General features: G+C 34.5%; 3 protein-coding genes across 4 annotated transcripts; 2 read left to right on the forward strand and 1 right to left on the reverse strand.

The window, feature by feature from the left end:
- Window positions 1–1,107: 1,107 nt before the first annotated feature.
- Window positions 1,108–4,302, forward strand: LOC101209060 (scarecrow-like protein 28). Its single transcript, XM_004148232.3, has 2 exons — window positions 1,108–1,292; window positions 1,398–4,302. Exon 2 carries the CDS (start codon window positions 2,008–2,010, stop codon window positions 3,982–3,984), a length of 1,977 nt encoding a protein of 658 aa, XP_004148280.2. The 5' UTR covers window positions 1,108–1,292; window positions 1,398–2,007; the 3' UTR covers window positions 3,985–4,302.
- Window positions 4,303–5,550: 1,248 nt separating this feature from the next.
- On the reverse strand, window positions 5,551–11,164 carry LOC101208817 (plant UBX domain-containing protein 8). 2 transcript variants are annotated; one of them, XM_011652152.2, is made up of 11 exons: window positions 10,970–11,164; window positions 10,426–10,496; window positions 9,695–10,277; window positions 9,514–9,594; window positions 9,322–9,434; window positions 8,252–8,459; window positions 7,938–8,138; window positions 7,723–7,854; window positions 6,304–6,447; window positions 6,166–6,222; window positions 5,551–6,016 (listed from the first exon to the last, which is right to left on the reverse strand). In XM_011652152.2, exons 1-11 carry the CDS (start codon window positions 11,051–11,053, stop codon window positions 5,909–5,911), a joined length of 1,782 nt encoding a protein of 593 aa, XP_011650454.1. In that variant the 5' UTR covers window positions 11,054–11,164; the 3' UTR covers window positions 5,551–5,908. The 2 variants fall into 2 exon arrangements, with proteins under 2 accessions (XP_011650454.1, XP_011650455.1); XM_011652153.2 differs by lacking the exon at window positions 10,426–10,496 and having other exon boundaries at window positions 10,970–11,130.
- A 2,664-nt stretch (window positions 11,165–13,828) lies between these two features.
- Window positions 13,829–16,593, forward strand: LOC101208578 (DNA-directed RNA polymerase III subunit RPC6). The gene is made up of 2 exons (XM_004148230.3): window positions 13,829–13,986; window positions 15,789–16,593. Exon 2 carries the CDS (start codon window positions 15,791–15,793, stop codon window positions 16,520–16,522), a length of 732 nt encoding a protein of 243 aa, XP_004148278.1. The 5' UTR covers window positions 13,829–13,986; window positions 15,789–15,790; the 3' UTR covers window positions 16,523–16,593.
- The last annotated feature ends 929 nt before the right edge of the window (window positions 16,594–17,522 follow it).

Consider the following 17,522-nt stretch of genomic DNA (forward strand, 5'->3'; position numbering starts at 1 on the left):
TGAGCTCAATATCTTGTTTGGCCCAATTTTCTTTTATGTACTTAAATTAGATTTGTTTTAAAAAAAATTAATTACCCTCAAGTCGATTTAAATTATAACTTTCAAAATGAGCTCAATTTTCATTGTCATGAAGTTGCATAATTTAGTTAGCTGAAATTTCTCATTCAACAAAGTCACAAAGTTTATAGAAAAAGTTGACTTAAGTTGTTCCTTAGGGTTTCCAAGTTACCATATAAGAAAAGGAAATAACATATCAGGCCAAGGAGTGTGTTCAGTTTTGTATTTGACTAAGGTCGGCCTCGTCCTCAACCTTGATCAAGAGTTTTTTTTTTTTTTTTTTTTTTTTTTTTTTTTTGCTATATCTTGGGCTTCAAGTGTGACTGTAGGTCATGCAAATGTAGTCTCGTTAGACATTTGCCAAGTTTCGGCCTCAACCATCAAAAGAATAAGACAAAGATGGCTCGCTCTCTTTCGAGATTGGGACGAACTAATTTGGCCAATAATTGACTCAATTACTTTAGTAATTTATTTTCACGGTCTATTTTAGTAATTTTGGGTGGCAATACAACAACTTATAACCACATTTTGATATCAAATAACTTAAAATGAGATTTTAATTGTTATTTGGATAAATATGTTGTGTGAAATTTAAATTGATTTACTTGTAACCATCTAATAATTGAATAAAATGAACTAAAGGTGTGGCGTAATATCATGTAATAAATACAAGATGATATTAAACCTAGGGATGAGGGTATTGTTTTTTGAGTAGGAAAGGAATGAGAGGTGTAAAGGTTAGTTATAAAAAGAAGAGGGGTAAGGGAGGGGTAAGGGAGGGGTAAGTTTCGAAAGAGAGAAAAAGAAAGCAAAAGAAAATGTGATTGAAACGTAACCCAACGGTCGGTCTACGTAAAAAGAAAATAAAGTTTATATATTTATGAAGGATGTCACGTGCGAGTGCACGTGACGTATTCAAAGGAGAGAAAAAAAAAAGAAAAAGAAATTCCCTATTTTCTTCCTTCAACGGTCATATTCCACCGACATACTCCAACGGTCTCTTACACCCTCTTTCTCCACCCTCCGATCTAAATCCAACGAACACCCATCATCGTCCCCACACTCCATAATACTCTTTTCTCCCTCTGGTCCATCGTTTTTTGTTTCACTGCTGCTAAATCAAATCAATCATAGATAAACTAACAAGAAGAGAAGAGAATTCAACAAAAGGAGAAGAAAAAGAAGAAGAAGAAGAAGAAGAAGAAGAAGGGAAATTGTGACAGAGACAGAGACAGGTAAATTATGGAAATTTAATTGAACAAAAACACAGAGCCACGCTTTCTGTTTCTCTCTGTGTAATCTTAATGGGTTTTTGTGTTCTTCTTTCTCTGTTTCTTCAGTTGTTGGATTTGGATGAATGTTGTTGTGCGGATTTCGGGATTTGGTTGTTTTTATTAGATTTTGGTGTGATGGCTTCAACCTTTGTTCTGAGTATCAGATTTTGCTTCGATTTCAATTCTCGACTATGGTTCTTCAATTCTCTTCTGCATCGGTTTGTAAGTAAATCTTCTCTCTGTTTTTTCCAATGAACTTCCTCTGAAACTTTGGGAATCCGATGATTTTCTTTTCCTAGGCAGCTGCAACATTCTTTCATTCTTTCTTTTCGGGGTTGGGATTGAATTTTAGGACACACATTTTGCTCTACACACACAGTGTTTCTTTTGATTCTTCCTTTCTTTCTCATCGGATTCCTTTTGTTTTTTCTTTTATTCTTTTTGTTCATATGATTTTTTTTTTTTTTTTTTGTAGAATTTTTCACACACTCACGTAGTTTCATTCTTTGTAGTTCTTAAAGGGAATTCATTTTTTTTTGTTCTTTTCTTAGATTATAAACACTAAAAGGAATTTAGAAAAACAGAGGGAAAAAACGGGAAAATAGAATTGTGGGGGTGTGTTGTGTTGATTCTTTTTAGAAAAAAACGAAGCAAAAGAGTTGGAAGAAGATAGAGGATGTTGGCTGGGTGTTCTAGTTCAACATTGCTCTCACCAAGGAATCGATTGAGAAGCGAAGCACAGCCGCCATTTCCAGCTTGCCATTTGCAGTTGCCAACTTCGATGAGCACACAGAGATTGGATTTGCCCTGCAGCTTTTCCCGTTCCAAAGACGCCTCTGCCACAGCTCGATCCCCGTCAATCCGTCCAGTTGCGCTCTCTGTTGAGAAGCAGAACATTAGACTCCCACCGCTATCCGCCACCAGTCAGCAGATCAAGCAAGAGTTTTGGAAGGGGAAAGGTAAGAACTTGAAGAGAATTGCAGAACAAGTTGGGTTTGATGATGATGATGATTCTTCCATTAGCAGTGCCAAGAGGAAGAGAGAATGCAGAGACGACACCGCCGCAGACGGGTTAATTCTCAGCCAATTCGGAGGTGGGGGTGGGAGTTTCTGGTTTCATCAGCCTGATGTCGATGAAGAAGGATTCTGCTTTCTTCCTGGAAGTGAAGTCATTTTGTCACCGTCGCCATTTTTGTCGGAGATTGCTGATTTGGGAGAAGAAAATGACGGAGAGGAAAGCAGCCATGTGAAAGCTCAAGAAGCCTCCGGTTCGGGTTCGGGTTCGAGTTCATCATCAGAAAGTGAGAGATTTGCATTGAGAAGAAGAGTAACAACAGAGAATGTGTCAGCAGCAACAACAACAGTGCAAGAAATTGGGAATGGAAGCTCAAGAAATCCTTCATATCATCACCATCAAGCTTCTGATTTGGAAAATGAAAGGGAAGAAGAAGAAGGGTTTGAACTGATAAGACTTTTAATGGCATGTGTTGAAGCAATTGGATCAAAGAACATTGGTTTGATTACCCACTTGATTGATAAACTTGGAACTCAAGCTTCACCAAGAGGTTCATCACCAATTACACGTTTGATTGCATATTACACAGAAGCTCTAGCACTTAGAGTGAGCAGAGTTTGGCCACAGGTATTTCACATAACAACACCGAGGGAATACGATCGGATGGAGGATGATACGGGGACAGCGCTACGTCTGCTAAACGAGGTGAGTCCAATCCCAAAATTCATCCATTTCACAGCAAATGAGATGTTGCTAAGAGCATTTGAAGGGAAAGACAAGGTTCACATCATAGACTTTGACATAAAGCAAGGGCTGCAATGGCCAAGCTTGTTCCAAAGTCTGGCATCTAGAGCAAACCCACCAAGTCATGTTCGAATCACCGGGATCGGTGAGTCGAAGCAGGAATTGAACGAAACGGGAGATAGACTAGCAGGATTCGCCGAAGCATTGAGGCTACCATTTGAGTTCCATGCCGTGGTGGATCGGTTGGAGGATGTGAGGCTATGGATGCTTCATGTCAAGGAGCAAGAGAGTGTAGGTGTAAATTGCATACTCCAACTTCACAAGACTCTCTATGATGGCAATGGAGGAGCATTGAGAGACTTTTTGGGGCTTATCAGAAGCACAAACCCAAGCATTGTTGTCATGGCTGAACAAGAAGCCGAGCACAACGAACCGAGGTTAGAGACACGAGTTGCAGCTACACTGAAGTACTACGCCGCCGTATTTGATTCCCTTGACACAAGCCTTCCACCCGAAAGCTCGGCCAGGTTGAAAGTGGAGGAGATGTTTGGGAGGGAGATAAGGAACACGATAGCATGTGAAGGAAGGGAGAGGTATGAAAGACATGTTGGGTTCAAGAAATGGAAGAAGGATATGGAGCAGCAAGGAGGGATGCAATGCATCAGGATTCACGACGATCGAGAGCTTCTCCAGACTCAATTCCTCTTAAAAATGTATTCATCAGCAGCTCATGGATTCAATGTAACAAAGATTGAAGAAGAAGAAGAAGAAGAAGAAGGAACAGCTCAAGCAATTTGCCTAACTTGGGAAGATCAGCCACTTTACACTGTCTCAGCTTGGTCACCAGCAGAAGTTTCCGGGAGTTCATCTTCATTTAACCATCCAACTTCTTGATTTTTTTTTATACCATTCTTTTGATTTCAATTGTAATTTGTTATACAAAAAGAAAATTCTTTGTAGGGGTAGAAAAAATAGAGCATAGAGAAACGGGTGATTGATTATTCTTTCATTCTTTTGTTGAGTATTAATATTATATAGAATCATAGGCAGTGTCATTATAAAAGAAAAAAGAGTCTATAATAGATTTGTTGCAATTCTTTAATTCTTTTGTGCAAGTATTCATTACAATATTTCTTTCAGTGATGTAAGTTTTCGAAGGTCAGCACTACTTCTATTTTAATAAAGAAATACAATTTCATTGATTTTTATTCATCTTATTTTTTTATTCCATTGCTTTTTATTTTCTTTTCATGAGTATTCATGATTTTAAATTAGTGGAGTTTGTGAAATAATGTTTTTGGAGAACCACTTTTGATCGTCAAAGTTTCACATTTAAAGCAAAGATGTACATCATAAATAGTATGAATGTAAGGATATGTAGGTTTCATAATTTAAAACTTTTAAAATAACCTTTTTTTTTTACATTACTTAAAAAATTTAAAAATTTAAATCCGAAACCTCTTAATGAGCTTAACTCTAAAATTGGTTCCCTAAATATAATATTGAGTTTATTTACTCAATTTACATTGATCACAAAATTTGGTTTTCAAACTCAGATTAAAATTTCTATATTTAAAAACAATCAAAGCTTTTTTTCTTTTCAAGGAAAGATTGGTCAGTAAAAAAGGATGCCACGTGAATTTTCTAAAAAAAGATACTTATATACTAAGGAGTAAGGACCTTGAAAAATAAAAAACACAGCCTAATCCAAAAAATTAGTTTAAGAAAATTACTTTTTGATTCTCAATAATTTTTTTAGAAAGTATTAATGGAGCATCAAATTTAAATATTGAATTGGTGCACTGCATAAATTATTCAAATTCCCAAACAAGCAACTGATATTTGTATTGTATGGAGAGATTTAGGAGAAAGACAAGTTGTAGATGGGATTGGGTTTTAGAATTTGGGTTGAATTAGATTAGAAGACAAAGTGTGTGCCACAAAGATGATAAACATTGTCAGATGAGATGAGTTTGGGAGAAGATTTCCCTTTTCCATAGGCTTTCTTACCCATCTTCTTCCACTCACCCCTACATAGCCCTCTACATCCCAATCCCAAGAGTTCATAAAAAAGAGTAAGCAGTCAATCTATGATGACCCTCCTTTCATGAACTCGAACTCAAGAGTTATAGAACAACAAAACGGTGTTAGAGTTAAGAGATATTGAGAGAGGACTGAACCTTCGGACCAAATCGGTTTGAGTTCTTACACTCCCACCCCAAAGTATGCCTCGTCATTTTGTTGTTCTTACACTCCCACCCCAAAGTATGCCTCGTCATTTTGTTCTGAATCCTTGATTAAAAAAAAAGCTTCAATCTTGTCCTACGCTCTTAAACAACTTGACTTGAGCCATCACAGACCTTACCCATGTCTTCGAAATAATAATCATCCTTACAACGACAAGTTGTAATTTTTTGAAATGTCAAACGGACAGAAAAAATTTGAGATACCAAAACAATGTAAAATCAGAACAAAACAACCATGTTTATGGGGCTATTCTAAAGATTTTGGCTAACCATCATCTAATATATGCAATGTTTTGAGTCTAAAATGAATCGAACTAGTCATGTACAAAGCAGCAGCCACAGAATTCAATGATGATTAAAATCATCGTATTAACAGGAAAAGCTGCAAACAGGCAACCTCCACGGCACAAGGGATTGTATTTTGCACTTCAAACACCATTATTCCGCATTAATGGTTCTATTTTATACCTTCAAATGCTCATCTCTGTTTCATCCACACAAAGAAAGCTCCAACAGAGAGGGGAAGATGTAGTAGTTTTCATGTATATATCATTTAACCAATGCGGTTTCAACTAAATCAACTCCAGATACAATGCTTCTTGTTTGCTGTTTAGTCCAAGTTCATTTAATGTTAATGAACCCTCTCCATCTCCAAAAGCTTTACGAGGATATGGCCTCACCTGTTTCATGAAAATAAAAATAACATGTCTCAGGTTAGGTTTTAAAAATAATTTTGTTTGCTTATCGAAAGACAAATAAAAGTAATATCTGATAGTCCAGAAACAGGCCACATGATATTTGCTCGTCAAAGCATATGGAATGTACTCACCAATCTGTAGGAGCCGGGCTTGACAACTCTACCAATATCAATGAAGTCCAAGAGCCGCTACAAAAACACATCACAGGCAGTTAGGCAAAGAGGGGCATAGAATACAAATCCACCATCGGCAATCTTTATAAAACTCACCTGTAGCTTATCAGTTTTGAGAAATCGACGACCGCGGCGACTGCCATCTGGCATGCGCACTAATAGTGTCACAGCATTCTCGTCATCTGTTCTTGGTTCAGTAGGTAGAGAAGCTTCTATTTCTGCCAAGCGTCGTTCAAGTTCCTGTTAATTAAGAAACCATGGAGTGAACATCTCGAACAGACGATTGCTCGCTGTTACTGAATTCCAGAAAGTGAAGACATTTACAATGCATCATACTTGAACTAGTGGGGAGTGGAATCTCAAACATCCTTAGGAAAGGGATTACAGTAGAAATTACACTTAATCAACTCAAATAAAACGTTTTGGAAAGGAACGTTTGTTTAAGAAACAAAATTCAATTTGAATATCTTCACATTGATCAGAACAATGCTATGTTATCCAAACCCTATTTTTGGACCAAGCAACCTTCGAATAAATAAGAATGTGAGCAACAAATTCAGTTTGGTATGGAGAAAAATGATAACCTCCAGTTAATATCAAGTTACTTAATAGATAATAAAATAAAGCTGGGATATCGATGAAAAACAGAAACCATAAGGACATGTCTATTAAAAATATGTAATATATAGAATAATTTTCACACTTTAATGAAACTCACACTACGAATTCTGACAGTACTGCCTTATGATATTTCATATTAGGCATCTAAAAGAAGTATTGAAATATGCAATGCAGCACTGCTCTAAGAGGTCGAAAAAACGAGTTAAATATTTCTAGTAATAAAAGCCAGTCATTTAACATTCTATACAATATTACAAAGTACTTGAGCATTTACATATTCCTTTTTGAAATAATAAGCCTGATGGTTTTTACTCTAAAATTTATTGTGAACTTTACCTACATTTCATTTTATGCTCGTTGTATAAAAGTATTATCAAATGACAACCAATTATTTGAGAGGAAATTAATTTCTTATGCTCTGTTCTGGTTAACAATTGCTAGCTATATGTATTGCAATCATCCAACTCCTGATCAATTTTTAGATTAGGTGTTCAACATGTGTTGAAAAAATCACATCTGGTGAGTCTAACACAGCACATTATTACACTGCTTTGTCCCCTTCTTAAATCACCCATAGACCCAAAACCTCAAGGTGATGTGATAGGGTGAAAATAAATTTAATTATATATCAACTAACAGTCCTATACACCACATAAGATAAAATTCATATCTGTATAATAGTGACTAGTAATATGTAATGTTAATAGAGTCCTCAGAATAGAGAACAATGTTCTGTGCGGGAGTCTGAATGTCCTAAGAGCACAACAAGAGAGCATACAGACATAACACACACATAACTTCTTTCAAATATTTATATATAATATTCTATCAATTAAGTACGTTGGATGGGAAAAGAAATCTACACAAGAGAGAAAAAGAAATGACCAGAATTACCTTCTCAGCATCCAATTTCTGACGGGATTCTTCCTCTCTTTGTCTTTCTTGTTCACGAACAGCTGCAGCTTCTTCCAAGGCTTTCAATTCTTTTTCTCTGTCAGCTTGCAAGGCTGCAAGATACTCATCATCCTGCATGGGTAAGTAACTTGCAATTAGACACAACAAATAGCAACAAACTGAATAGGTTTTCAATTAAAACACCAAAGCCAAACCTGCTGTTCCCTTATCAAACGCTGAGCTACTAAAGAAGGAGAAGGAGGGCGAGGGGCTGGCTGAATATATGAACCTTGATTTCTCATGAATTCATGTGGTGCAGATGGAAAATGGAACGAACTTCCTTCAGAAGCTCCACCAAACATGGCAGCCTCCAGCATGACTGCTTCATCATGCTCCTCTGAAGAAATTCCACCCCACTTCAATAGAGAAGTGTCAACAGTTAAAAGGGATAGTTATAAGATCAGCAGCTAAGAGGAAAAATCTCAATGTAGAAATTAAGGTAAAAACACAGGCATGCCAAATTCTGTACCTCATCAGAAGGAAAGATATTCCCATTGCGCTGTGGATTATTACTAGTATCAGAATGCTTGGGACTAGATGCAAGGTTTACATCTACTTCATCCCCCTTTGCAGGCTCTACATAACCAGTGGACTTGCGTTTAGATCGATGCCTAACTAAATTATCTTCCTCTAGGTCTTCAACTTCATCTTGAGCAGACGTACTTCCTGTTTCCATCCTGAATTTTCCAATATAACATCATCAGACTTTTTTGTCAAACAATACAACTCAAATTACAGACTCTTCTCAGAAGGCATCATCATGAACAAGGGGGTCAATGGTAATTTATATTAAGGCTTAGATTTAGATTTTTGTACCTTTTAAAATAATTGTGGCAACTCTACTTTTAAGAAAAACCATTTAGAAGTTAAGTAAATTAGTTTTTGGTTAATATTAATTTTAAATCTGAAAATATGATATAGTGCTTCAATTTATTTATTTATATCTGTGAGTGTCTGGACCAGCTCATGCATACTTCAACTAATCTCACAAGACAACATGCATGACCCTACAACATTTGAGTGTCAAGGAAATTTGTACGAAATTAATCCCTAGGTAGTCGTGATTGAACCCATGATGTCTTAGTCACAGTGCTTGAAAAACTAATACTAAATTGTTGTGGTTTAGCTATGGCGTATTACTACAATTATTTTTACATTGTTATTAATGTCTAATTTATTATAAGATAATTATTCAAAGTTCTATAAAGTTAAAACTGCAAGTAAAATTTGATTTTAACATAAATGATTTGATAGAAAGTTAGGAAAACCAATTGTTACAAAAAAAAAAAAAAGAACATTTATGGAAGGATAGAATTGGATTTAAAAAAATATATATTGAGGAGAAGATACGAAGTTTTAGGATGATTGATTTCAAAACTTTTATCCACCTGATAGCAGCCAGATTGAAAAGTGATTCAATCTGGATAAATTAATAAACAGTCATTTTACATTGTCATAATTGCTTTTGGTCACTCCAAAAGGGGTCCAAATGATCTGGCTAGAATGGTTAACAAATAATACAATTGTTGAGAAGAATACCTTCCATTCAGTCCTCTGACTTTTCTCAGCTCCACATCCACCTCAGTTGACTTAGAAGCTTCTACCTTAGATCCTCCAATATTCTCCCCTCGCCGACGAAAACCTTCCTCTGGCTGCATTTTCAATACAAGTCAAGCATGAGACGGTATAGGCTTTTAGACAAAAAAAAGGGGTTTTAAGATAAGAACAAACCTTGACAGATGAAGCTTCAGGTGAAAATTCAAAATTATCCAAGTGAGAAAGGTTTTCTTGAGTTCTAGTGTTGCTTAAATCCTGTCATTAATATAAAAGGCCAAATCAATATATACCACAATACGCACAATGCCTCACATCAAATAAAAAACTCCACCACATTTTTAGCGTTACTGCATACAGTGTGCGTAGTTATGGGATCACTCGGATAAGCTTGCCCAACATCCTTTTTTGAAGCCTCAATTGCAGCACGAATCATTTCTTCTTCAATATCATTTGTGTCCTGAAACTCATCACTTTCAAAGGCACCAGATACAGCATTTCTGTCACGAGATATGTTACTCGCAACAGCCGGATGGTCTAAATCTGGTGCATGTGCTATAGAAGTAACGGGAGGTTCTTCATCTTCCCCATCATCAACTACGACAGTCCCATGAACCTCTGGACCATGGGCATCTGGAACTCCAGTGACATCCTCAATTGTCGGCTCATGGCGTGATTGGTTGGATGGTCGACTACCATCTCTAAATTCTATGGGAATCTCCCTAGACTCTCTTGGATGAGTCACAAGTGGAGCAGACCTTGTAAAATCAGAAGTGCGGTCAAAGAACCCCTGGCGCAGATTTTGATCAAGTATTGAAAAGGGATTCATTATCTCTCTAGCTGTAGATAGAAGAGACCGAGGAGGACCCTGGGGTTCAACTTCAACTGGATCATCAATGTCCATGAAATCATATTCACCAGAAACAGAGGCTTGACGTGCGCTGGAGATAAAGGGAAGAGTCCAAGTTCATCATTCAAAACATGGTTAGATACAATACAGGGAAAAAAAAAAGTATAGATACGCAGGTAAGCAATTCAATTCCTTTTACAAACGGAAAAATAGAAGTTTAAACGGAACTAGTAGCATACTTTACAGACGAACTTCTATCTCCTTCATTGAAATAAGCGTTCACAGCAGCATTGAGATCAGAACCATGTGCCTAAATGTAACACCAAAAAAAAAAAAAAAAAGGAATTGATTTATTGAAGCAATTCACAACCAAAAAAAGAAGTCAATCTCACCACCAATGCTTTTAACATTAACATTCTCCTAATCTCTACTATCCCAAATCCCAGCAAAACACACACCCCACGAACTGCCAACAAATATACCCAATAGACCAAAACATACCACTAAAAAATTCACAACCCACATATTCATACCTAAAATTGAACAAAAATCCATAAAAACAGAGTAAATTAAACACTCCCATTAAGAACCCACAAAATCAGCTTCAGAAGCAATGACCTAAACCTAAAGTCCCAAACTACCTAAACATCAAACATCAACAACAGTAAACAAAAATCAAGCTGAGGCAAAATCATCATCTTCCCATCAGCAAGAAACAGCAGAAACGCGATTACATGAAATTAAAAAGAAAAAAAATGGGGAAAAAGAATATAGAAATGAAACCTCGAGGCTCTGAACGGCAATGGCTTCAGAGGCACCAGTGACGCTGATGAAAGTATCAATTGCTTCACGAGACGGCATCGCCATAGAAATCAGAGATTAGAGAGGAATTGGAGAAGAAGGTGAAGTTGATCGGAGAAGTATAATGTTGGTGAAGAGAAATGGCCTGAATTGAAGCGGACGTAAGGAATATAAAGAGATTGGTATTGGAAGCGGAAAGCGCTGGAAAGGAAACGTAACGGACAATTAACCTAGACACGTGTGTTCTACAATTTTGTTCCCAATCCATAAACTATCCCTTAACTCTCCTAATTTACACATTTTCATGCCCCAATTTTATTAACAACTTACCTTTTTTATTAATACTTCATTTAATGTTACATATCATTTCTCATCAAACACCTTACCTCAACTATTTATAATTTCTAAACATGATGGTCTCATTCATGGCTTCAATGAACTACAAGTGTTCAAAGCTCCGATCGATTCCACATTTCAAAGTTTTAATGGATCAACATGTATAAGATCAGCGTGCAGAAAATCCACGAGAGTTCAAATTATTCACTCTGTGATGCACTAGTATTGATTCATCAATTGAGGGAGGAGACCACCTACCTAGACTTCTACGACTCTCGAATCTTGTCGAACTAGAGGGAACATTGGAGTTATCCATCAGCTTGAACTCATGTTGGCCATTAGACTTAAGGAAGAATTATGGTTCTAACATAGAAGCTTTTGAAATTGTTTTGAATATAGAATTTTGTTGTTAAAGAGTTGTCTCTAACTTTAGAAATATTCGTATCACATGTTTGCCCGTAGATTTAACCTACATCAAGTCCTTAATTACCATATTATTGTGTTATCCTCTCCATTCATATTCTAAGAATGTGGTTAATGTTACAGTGAAGTTTGCTCATTGTGGTCGTGTCTTTTCTTTTGTTAAGTGCAATTATGTTGTCCACCCTCGTTCAAATTGTGTTTATTGTCTGCTACCTTTTCATCGAGACTCTTGTTTTTCTGATTAGGTTTTCCTTTTTCTTTGTGAAGAGGTTATGGTTAGCTCGTTGGTTCGATGAAGTTTTCTTTTTTAGAAAAAGAGCAACATTATATTCTAAACTTTTTAATAGAAAATAATGAAAAATATAATATGGTAATTTAAAGGAAAAAAAACTAATACAATTGGTTCCTAATATAGGTTAAATTTGGATCCTTAAAGTTTTATAACTCAATAATGTTATCCTCTATATTTGTTTTTAGTACTATCCTTGTAGTAGTTTTTGTTAATCATAAATGGATGATGCACTTATTGTTTATTAAAAAGGATCTACTTATTTAATAATTATTTTTAAAAAATATATCATTTTCAATTATTACTAACTTGTTTAGATTCACTTTCTAAAAGTTCACATTTTTAGTTATAAGATTATAATAACCACTCGAAGATATTGTAAATATCATTTAAAATCTTAACAAACACTATTTCAAAATTCACATTTGTTATCGTATTTATACTTTTTTCTTAAACTAAAATAATTTACGTTACAAACACATAATATTGTAACTCAAACTAAAATATTCTACCCTCCAAACATAAACTATATTATAACTTCATTATAATAACTTATTACTGTAATAACTCACATTTCTTATTTCAAACCCCAAGTAAATTCAATCATATCTTATTGTTTCAAACCTTAAATTTTGATTTTTTTTTTAAATAACCACTTCCCTTAGTTTTCCTATTAAATTGAGGTAGAAAACCGACAATGTATGATATTGAGTTGAAAAATAAAGCTTGTTCATATGGACCTACTTTTAGTGCAATTATACTAGTAACCGTATAGTTTGTGATTGAGATGCATATTACCTAATAACCATAGAGTAAAACGAGCAAAACAGAAATAAAATGTTTCTCCCCTCAACCCTTTAGATTCTATAGATAGATGAAATATTATTGTTGCTATTATTAATATATCAACTTTAATGAAAATTAACTTTCAACCTCTAAAAATTTTTAACATCTAAAAGTATATAGACTATGATATTTAAATTAGATTCTAAATGCACAACGATCAAAATGATATTTAAACCAAAAATCAATTTTCTACTAGCGTACACATTAGATACCTCCATTATTAAATATTAATTATATAGACTCACGTAATTCTTAAATGTACTTTGTTGTCGCAAGTAAGAAATAGAAGTAGCATACAAAATTTCGTATAATAATAATAATAAATTTAGGAACAGCCAATGAAATTTTTTTTATGATTGATATTAAACATCATGAATTAATGATAGTGTAATTTGACTTTAGCTTTTTGGTTGAATTGTTAATTTAAATTGATATCAAACCAACATCTATGCAATCCTTTTTTTTTTCTTCTAAAAATTTGAATTATTTAGAAAATTAAAGGTATGAAAGAAATTTCATATTATATATATAACACGAGACTAAATAGGCTATTATTCAAAATGAGAATCCATGATATGAGGAGAGACGATTACACAAACTAGTAAAAACTGAAAACTGTAGCATATAGTTTTAGTCCAATTTAATTAAAACGTAAGTTTAATAGTGGTGTCTAAATAATATAATTATCGGACAACCAAACAATTAAGACTACCTAATAAAAAAAAGTAAGGAGTGAGTTGGATTGAATTTTTATATTTTTGTGGGGTTGGGTTGAACCATTTATTTGGGTTCAATCAAACCAACTCATATATAACGTGGACTATCGAACACATTGGATCTAGGTTGGGTTGAGTTAGTTTAAAAAGGTTGGGTTGAGTTTGGTTGAATATTTCGATTTTTTTTTATAATTAATATATATATATATAATATATATTATATTATTTATTTATATAATAAAGTTAAATAAGTTAGGTTAGGCGTACGTCTCCCTCTTCTCCGTTTCGCCTCCTCGCGCGCCGTCCGTCTCCGTCTTCTCAGCAGCCGTCCGTCTCCCTCTCGGCTGTCGCTCTCCGATACTCCTTCCGACGGCCATTCTAACAGCCTGGTACACTAAAATTATTTACTCTGGCAAAATTATACTTCAATGTTTGATGCATGTCTAAAGCTTAATAATCTAAATTAAACATGATCTTTGAAGCTCTCGATTGAAACTTCTTATTATGCCTTGTGGTTATGGTTTCTCGATGAACCTGGGATTGGGGTGGAGAAAAAAGAGGATTTAACAAGTATCTAACCACACTGAAAGATGATTTATCCCAAGTACTTGATCATGGTACTCGGTCTGGGATCTTTACTGTTCATGCCAATCTGTTTTTAGTAGACGAGCTAAATATGCAAGTAATCTAGCTAGCCAGTGAGTCAGGTCTACGATTATCGTTTTCTCTTTGGAAGTCTTAGTTTTTTTTTTCTTGTCAGGGATAGTTTTTGCATTCTATCTATGGAAAAGGAGGATTGTCGTTTTTCTACTCTTGCTACACAAACATGTAACTGTGGAGCATTATTGCAGCTCTTTACTTTTTTCACCTTACCTGCTTTCAACTTTTGGTATACTGAAATTATATTTGTTCCCCATCAGTTACTACAGGAGAATGGAATTGTTCAGTCGGGACTCTTTTTATTACATTATATTTCATGCCCCTTTATCTCCGTCCTCAGTTTTTTCCTCGTGTCGAAACTGTCAAGGATTATAAGTTCAAGTTACAAGCTTTTGAATATGGCTTCTCTTGAAGCTGTTTTAGCTTGTAACAAAAAAATTAGCTCTTTCAATCTCTTAGTTCAGTGGCTGAATGCTTAAAAAGGTTGTATTATTTTGTATCTAGATACATATCTTAGAATCAGATGATTTGAAGATTAAGAACATATTTATTGTTCTTACTACTAGGAGTTTGTTAATGCCTTGAAACGTTCGACTCCTAAAGCAAAAAATAATGTTGTGTAGAAGAGATCTTCTATGTTTCCTGTTCCTGTTTTGGTCATTGTATTAATTATTGTAAGTACCAGTACTACAATCCGCTGAAACAAGCACAGAGAATTAAGTTGTTATCTATGTGATTTGATTTCGCCCTCTCTGTTGGGTGACTTCTTTTTATTACATTGTTCATATGTGATTTTGTTTATGGCAAAGGGAGCTACTTATAATTGTGACTTCCAAGTAAGAATAATAAACGTAGATGGTTTGTTCTTACTTTTTAAACTTTGCAAACATTAGAATTTAAAAATGAAAAAAAAAAGAAAATTACAATCCAAACCAACCCATATTTTATGGTTTGGGTTGAGTTGAAAACTTAATTCGGGTTGCCAACCCAACTAACCCGAAAATATGGGTTGGGTTGAGAATATCTCCCAACCCAACCCGTTTATACCCCTAGTTCGAATTCGTAAAAAAATTGAAAAATTTAGTGCTAGATTTTAGTTTTGTTCCCCTGTTTCCTTTATTTTAGTGAGTGATTTGAATCTGATTATATAACCATTTTAATATTTTGTTTTACACTTTTTCAAAGGTAATTCTGAATGATTTGAAGGTGTTTTTTTGTGTGTGATTATTGTTTGTTAGTTTTTATATATATTGAAAGTTTGATGTTTTGCTGGATCGGGAAAAGGAGTTTTCTTTACAGATTACTCAAATTTAGTTTCATTAATGTCAGTGACATGAATTTTTTAAAAATAATGAAAACTAATATTAGACACTCTCAACATCTATTAGTTTGACCAGATTTGGATTATCCGTAAAGAAAAAACACTCTCGGCGAAATGAGTATCGGTTGTTTTTGTTAAGAAGCATGGTAGAAAGCAAATTATTAGACACTCAACATCAATTTGTTTGAAACACTATAATATTTGGTGCAGCAATGAGGAAATCAGAAGGGCCATCATCACTCAAGAGAAAAAGGCCAGATTTGGGTACGAAAAATTCGTCTGGAGGAGCTCTAATTGGGCAAGAAAAAGTTCTCTATGACCTAATTTGCAGCAAGCAAAGCATGGGGATTTGCACTTTTGACATGAAAAGAGAGACAAAGTTTGCTGAAAGTGTAGTAACAAAATCCCTCAAGTCTCTTCAAACCAAAGGCCTGATAAAGATAGTCCAACACTATCAAAACAAAGGCAAGAAGTTCTACCTATCAAATGACTTCGAACCAGCTAAGGAATTAACCGGTGGTAACTGGTATCGTGACGGGGAGCTCGACAAAGACTACATCAATACTCTCAAACAAGTTTGTGCAAGAATGATACAAAGGAAGAAGTTGATGACCATTGAAGGAATTGTGGAGTCTTTCAAACAGAGTGGTGCTTTCAAAGTAGAGTTGTCAAGAGAGCAAATTGAGGAGATTGTAAATGCTTTGGTGTTGGACAATCAGGTGATGGAAGTGAAGAGCTCTGGATTTGGTGAATTTGAATTTATTCCAATTGGGAAGATTTGTTATAAGTATTGTACTCAAGGAGGAGGCCTCAAAGGGGAGCCTAAAACAGGGGCAATGGCTTCCATTCCTTGTGGAGTTTGTCCAAGGATCACTTATTGTACCCCAAATGGCATCATTTCTCCTGCTACCTGTGTCTATTATACCAAGTGGTTAGATTTTTAAGTTGAACCATTTTGAAGATTTTTACACATAATGTGCATATGTATTTAAACTTATCTTGAGTTCTGGACTGATTTCTAATTTTTTTAATATATATATATATATATATATATATGACTATTAATCTACATACTAATCTATCTATTCCTTCAAGTTACAACAATTTAGGTGAAGGAAACTGTTGAAGATATTAATCTTAGTAAGTAACAAACATGGATTCAACTCATGAGTCATCAATGTCAAACCTCTTAGTTACAGATTGTTCTTACCGATTGCTGATAGTGAAATACTCAATGTGGAACCCTTGTGAGAATGGTCATTTTTTATGCACATTGAAGTGTGCAATAATAAGGACATGAAATTGAAGGTTCTTAATAAACTATATGAAAGTGAAACGTTTTTTTGGGTAATATTTGGATCCTCTAACAGATCCACAAAATAAAGCAACTATTTCTTCTTAATTATATAACCAATTTCCATTTCCTTAGGTATGTAATCTTATGTTTATCTATAGTATCCCCATTGTATCTAACAAACAACTAAACTCTGTTTCTTTTAACCTTCTTTAATTTTGCTTTAAAATCTTATCAAATAAAAATTCAAAATCAGTATATTTTAAATTAATCCGATAAAAACAATTGCACAATAGTTTTATAAAAAAATTAAAAAATTTCTAAACATATGAGAGAATATTCAATGAGACAAGGGGTTTGAAATTGGGAACTACTTAATTACCTTTACCTTAATCTACCCTAATTTGCTTCATTAGTTATATATTATTGCAAACTAATTAAGAATAAACGTAATTATATTTACGGGTTAGGAATTTTTTGCCGAGGCAAAGTTTATGAAAAATAGGAAAGAAAAAGAAAAAACAAAATAATAAAAGAGGGTTTTTCAAGAATATGATAAAAAAAAATACAAACTATTTATATAGTTAATTTGTGGTAAATTTTGTCGTCATTTTATCAACTTCCTTATTAGTATGTTTGCGACACCTAAG

The sequence above is a fragment of the Cucumis sativus genome, chromosome 3 (assembly GCF_000004075.3).
Source record: "Cucumis sativus cultivar 9930 chromosome 3, Cucumber_9930_V3, whole genome shotgun sequence".
Lineage (NCBI taxonomy): Eukaryota > Viridiplantae > Streptophyta > Magnoliopsida > Cucurbitales > Cucurbitaceae > Cucumis > Cucumis sativus.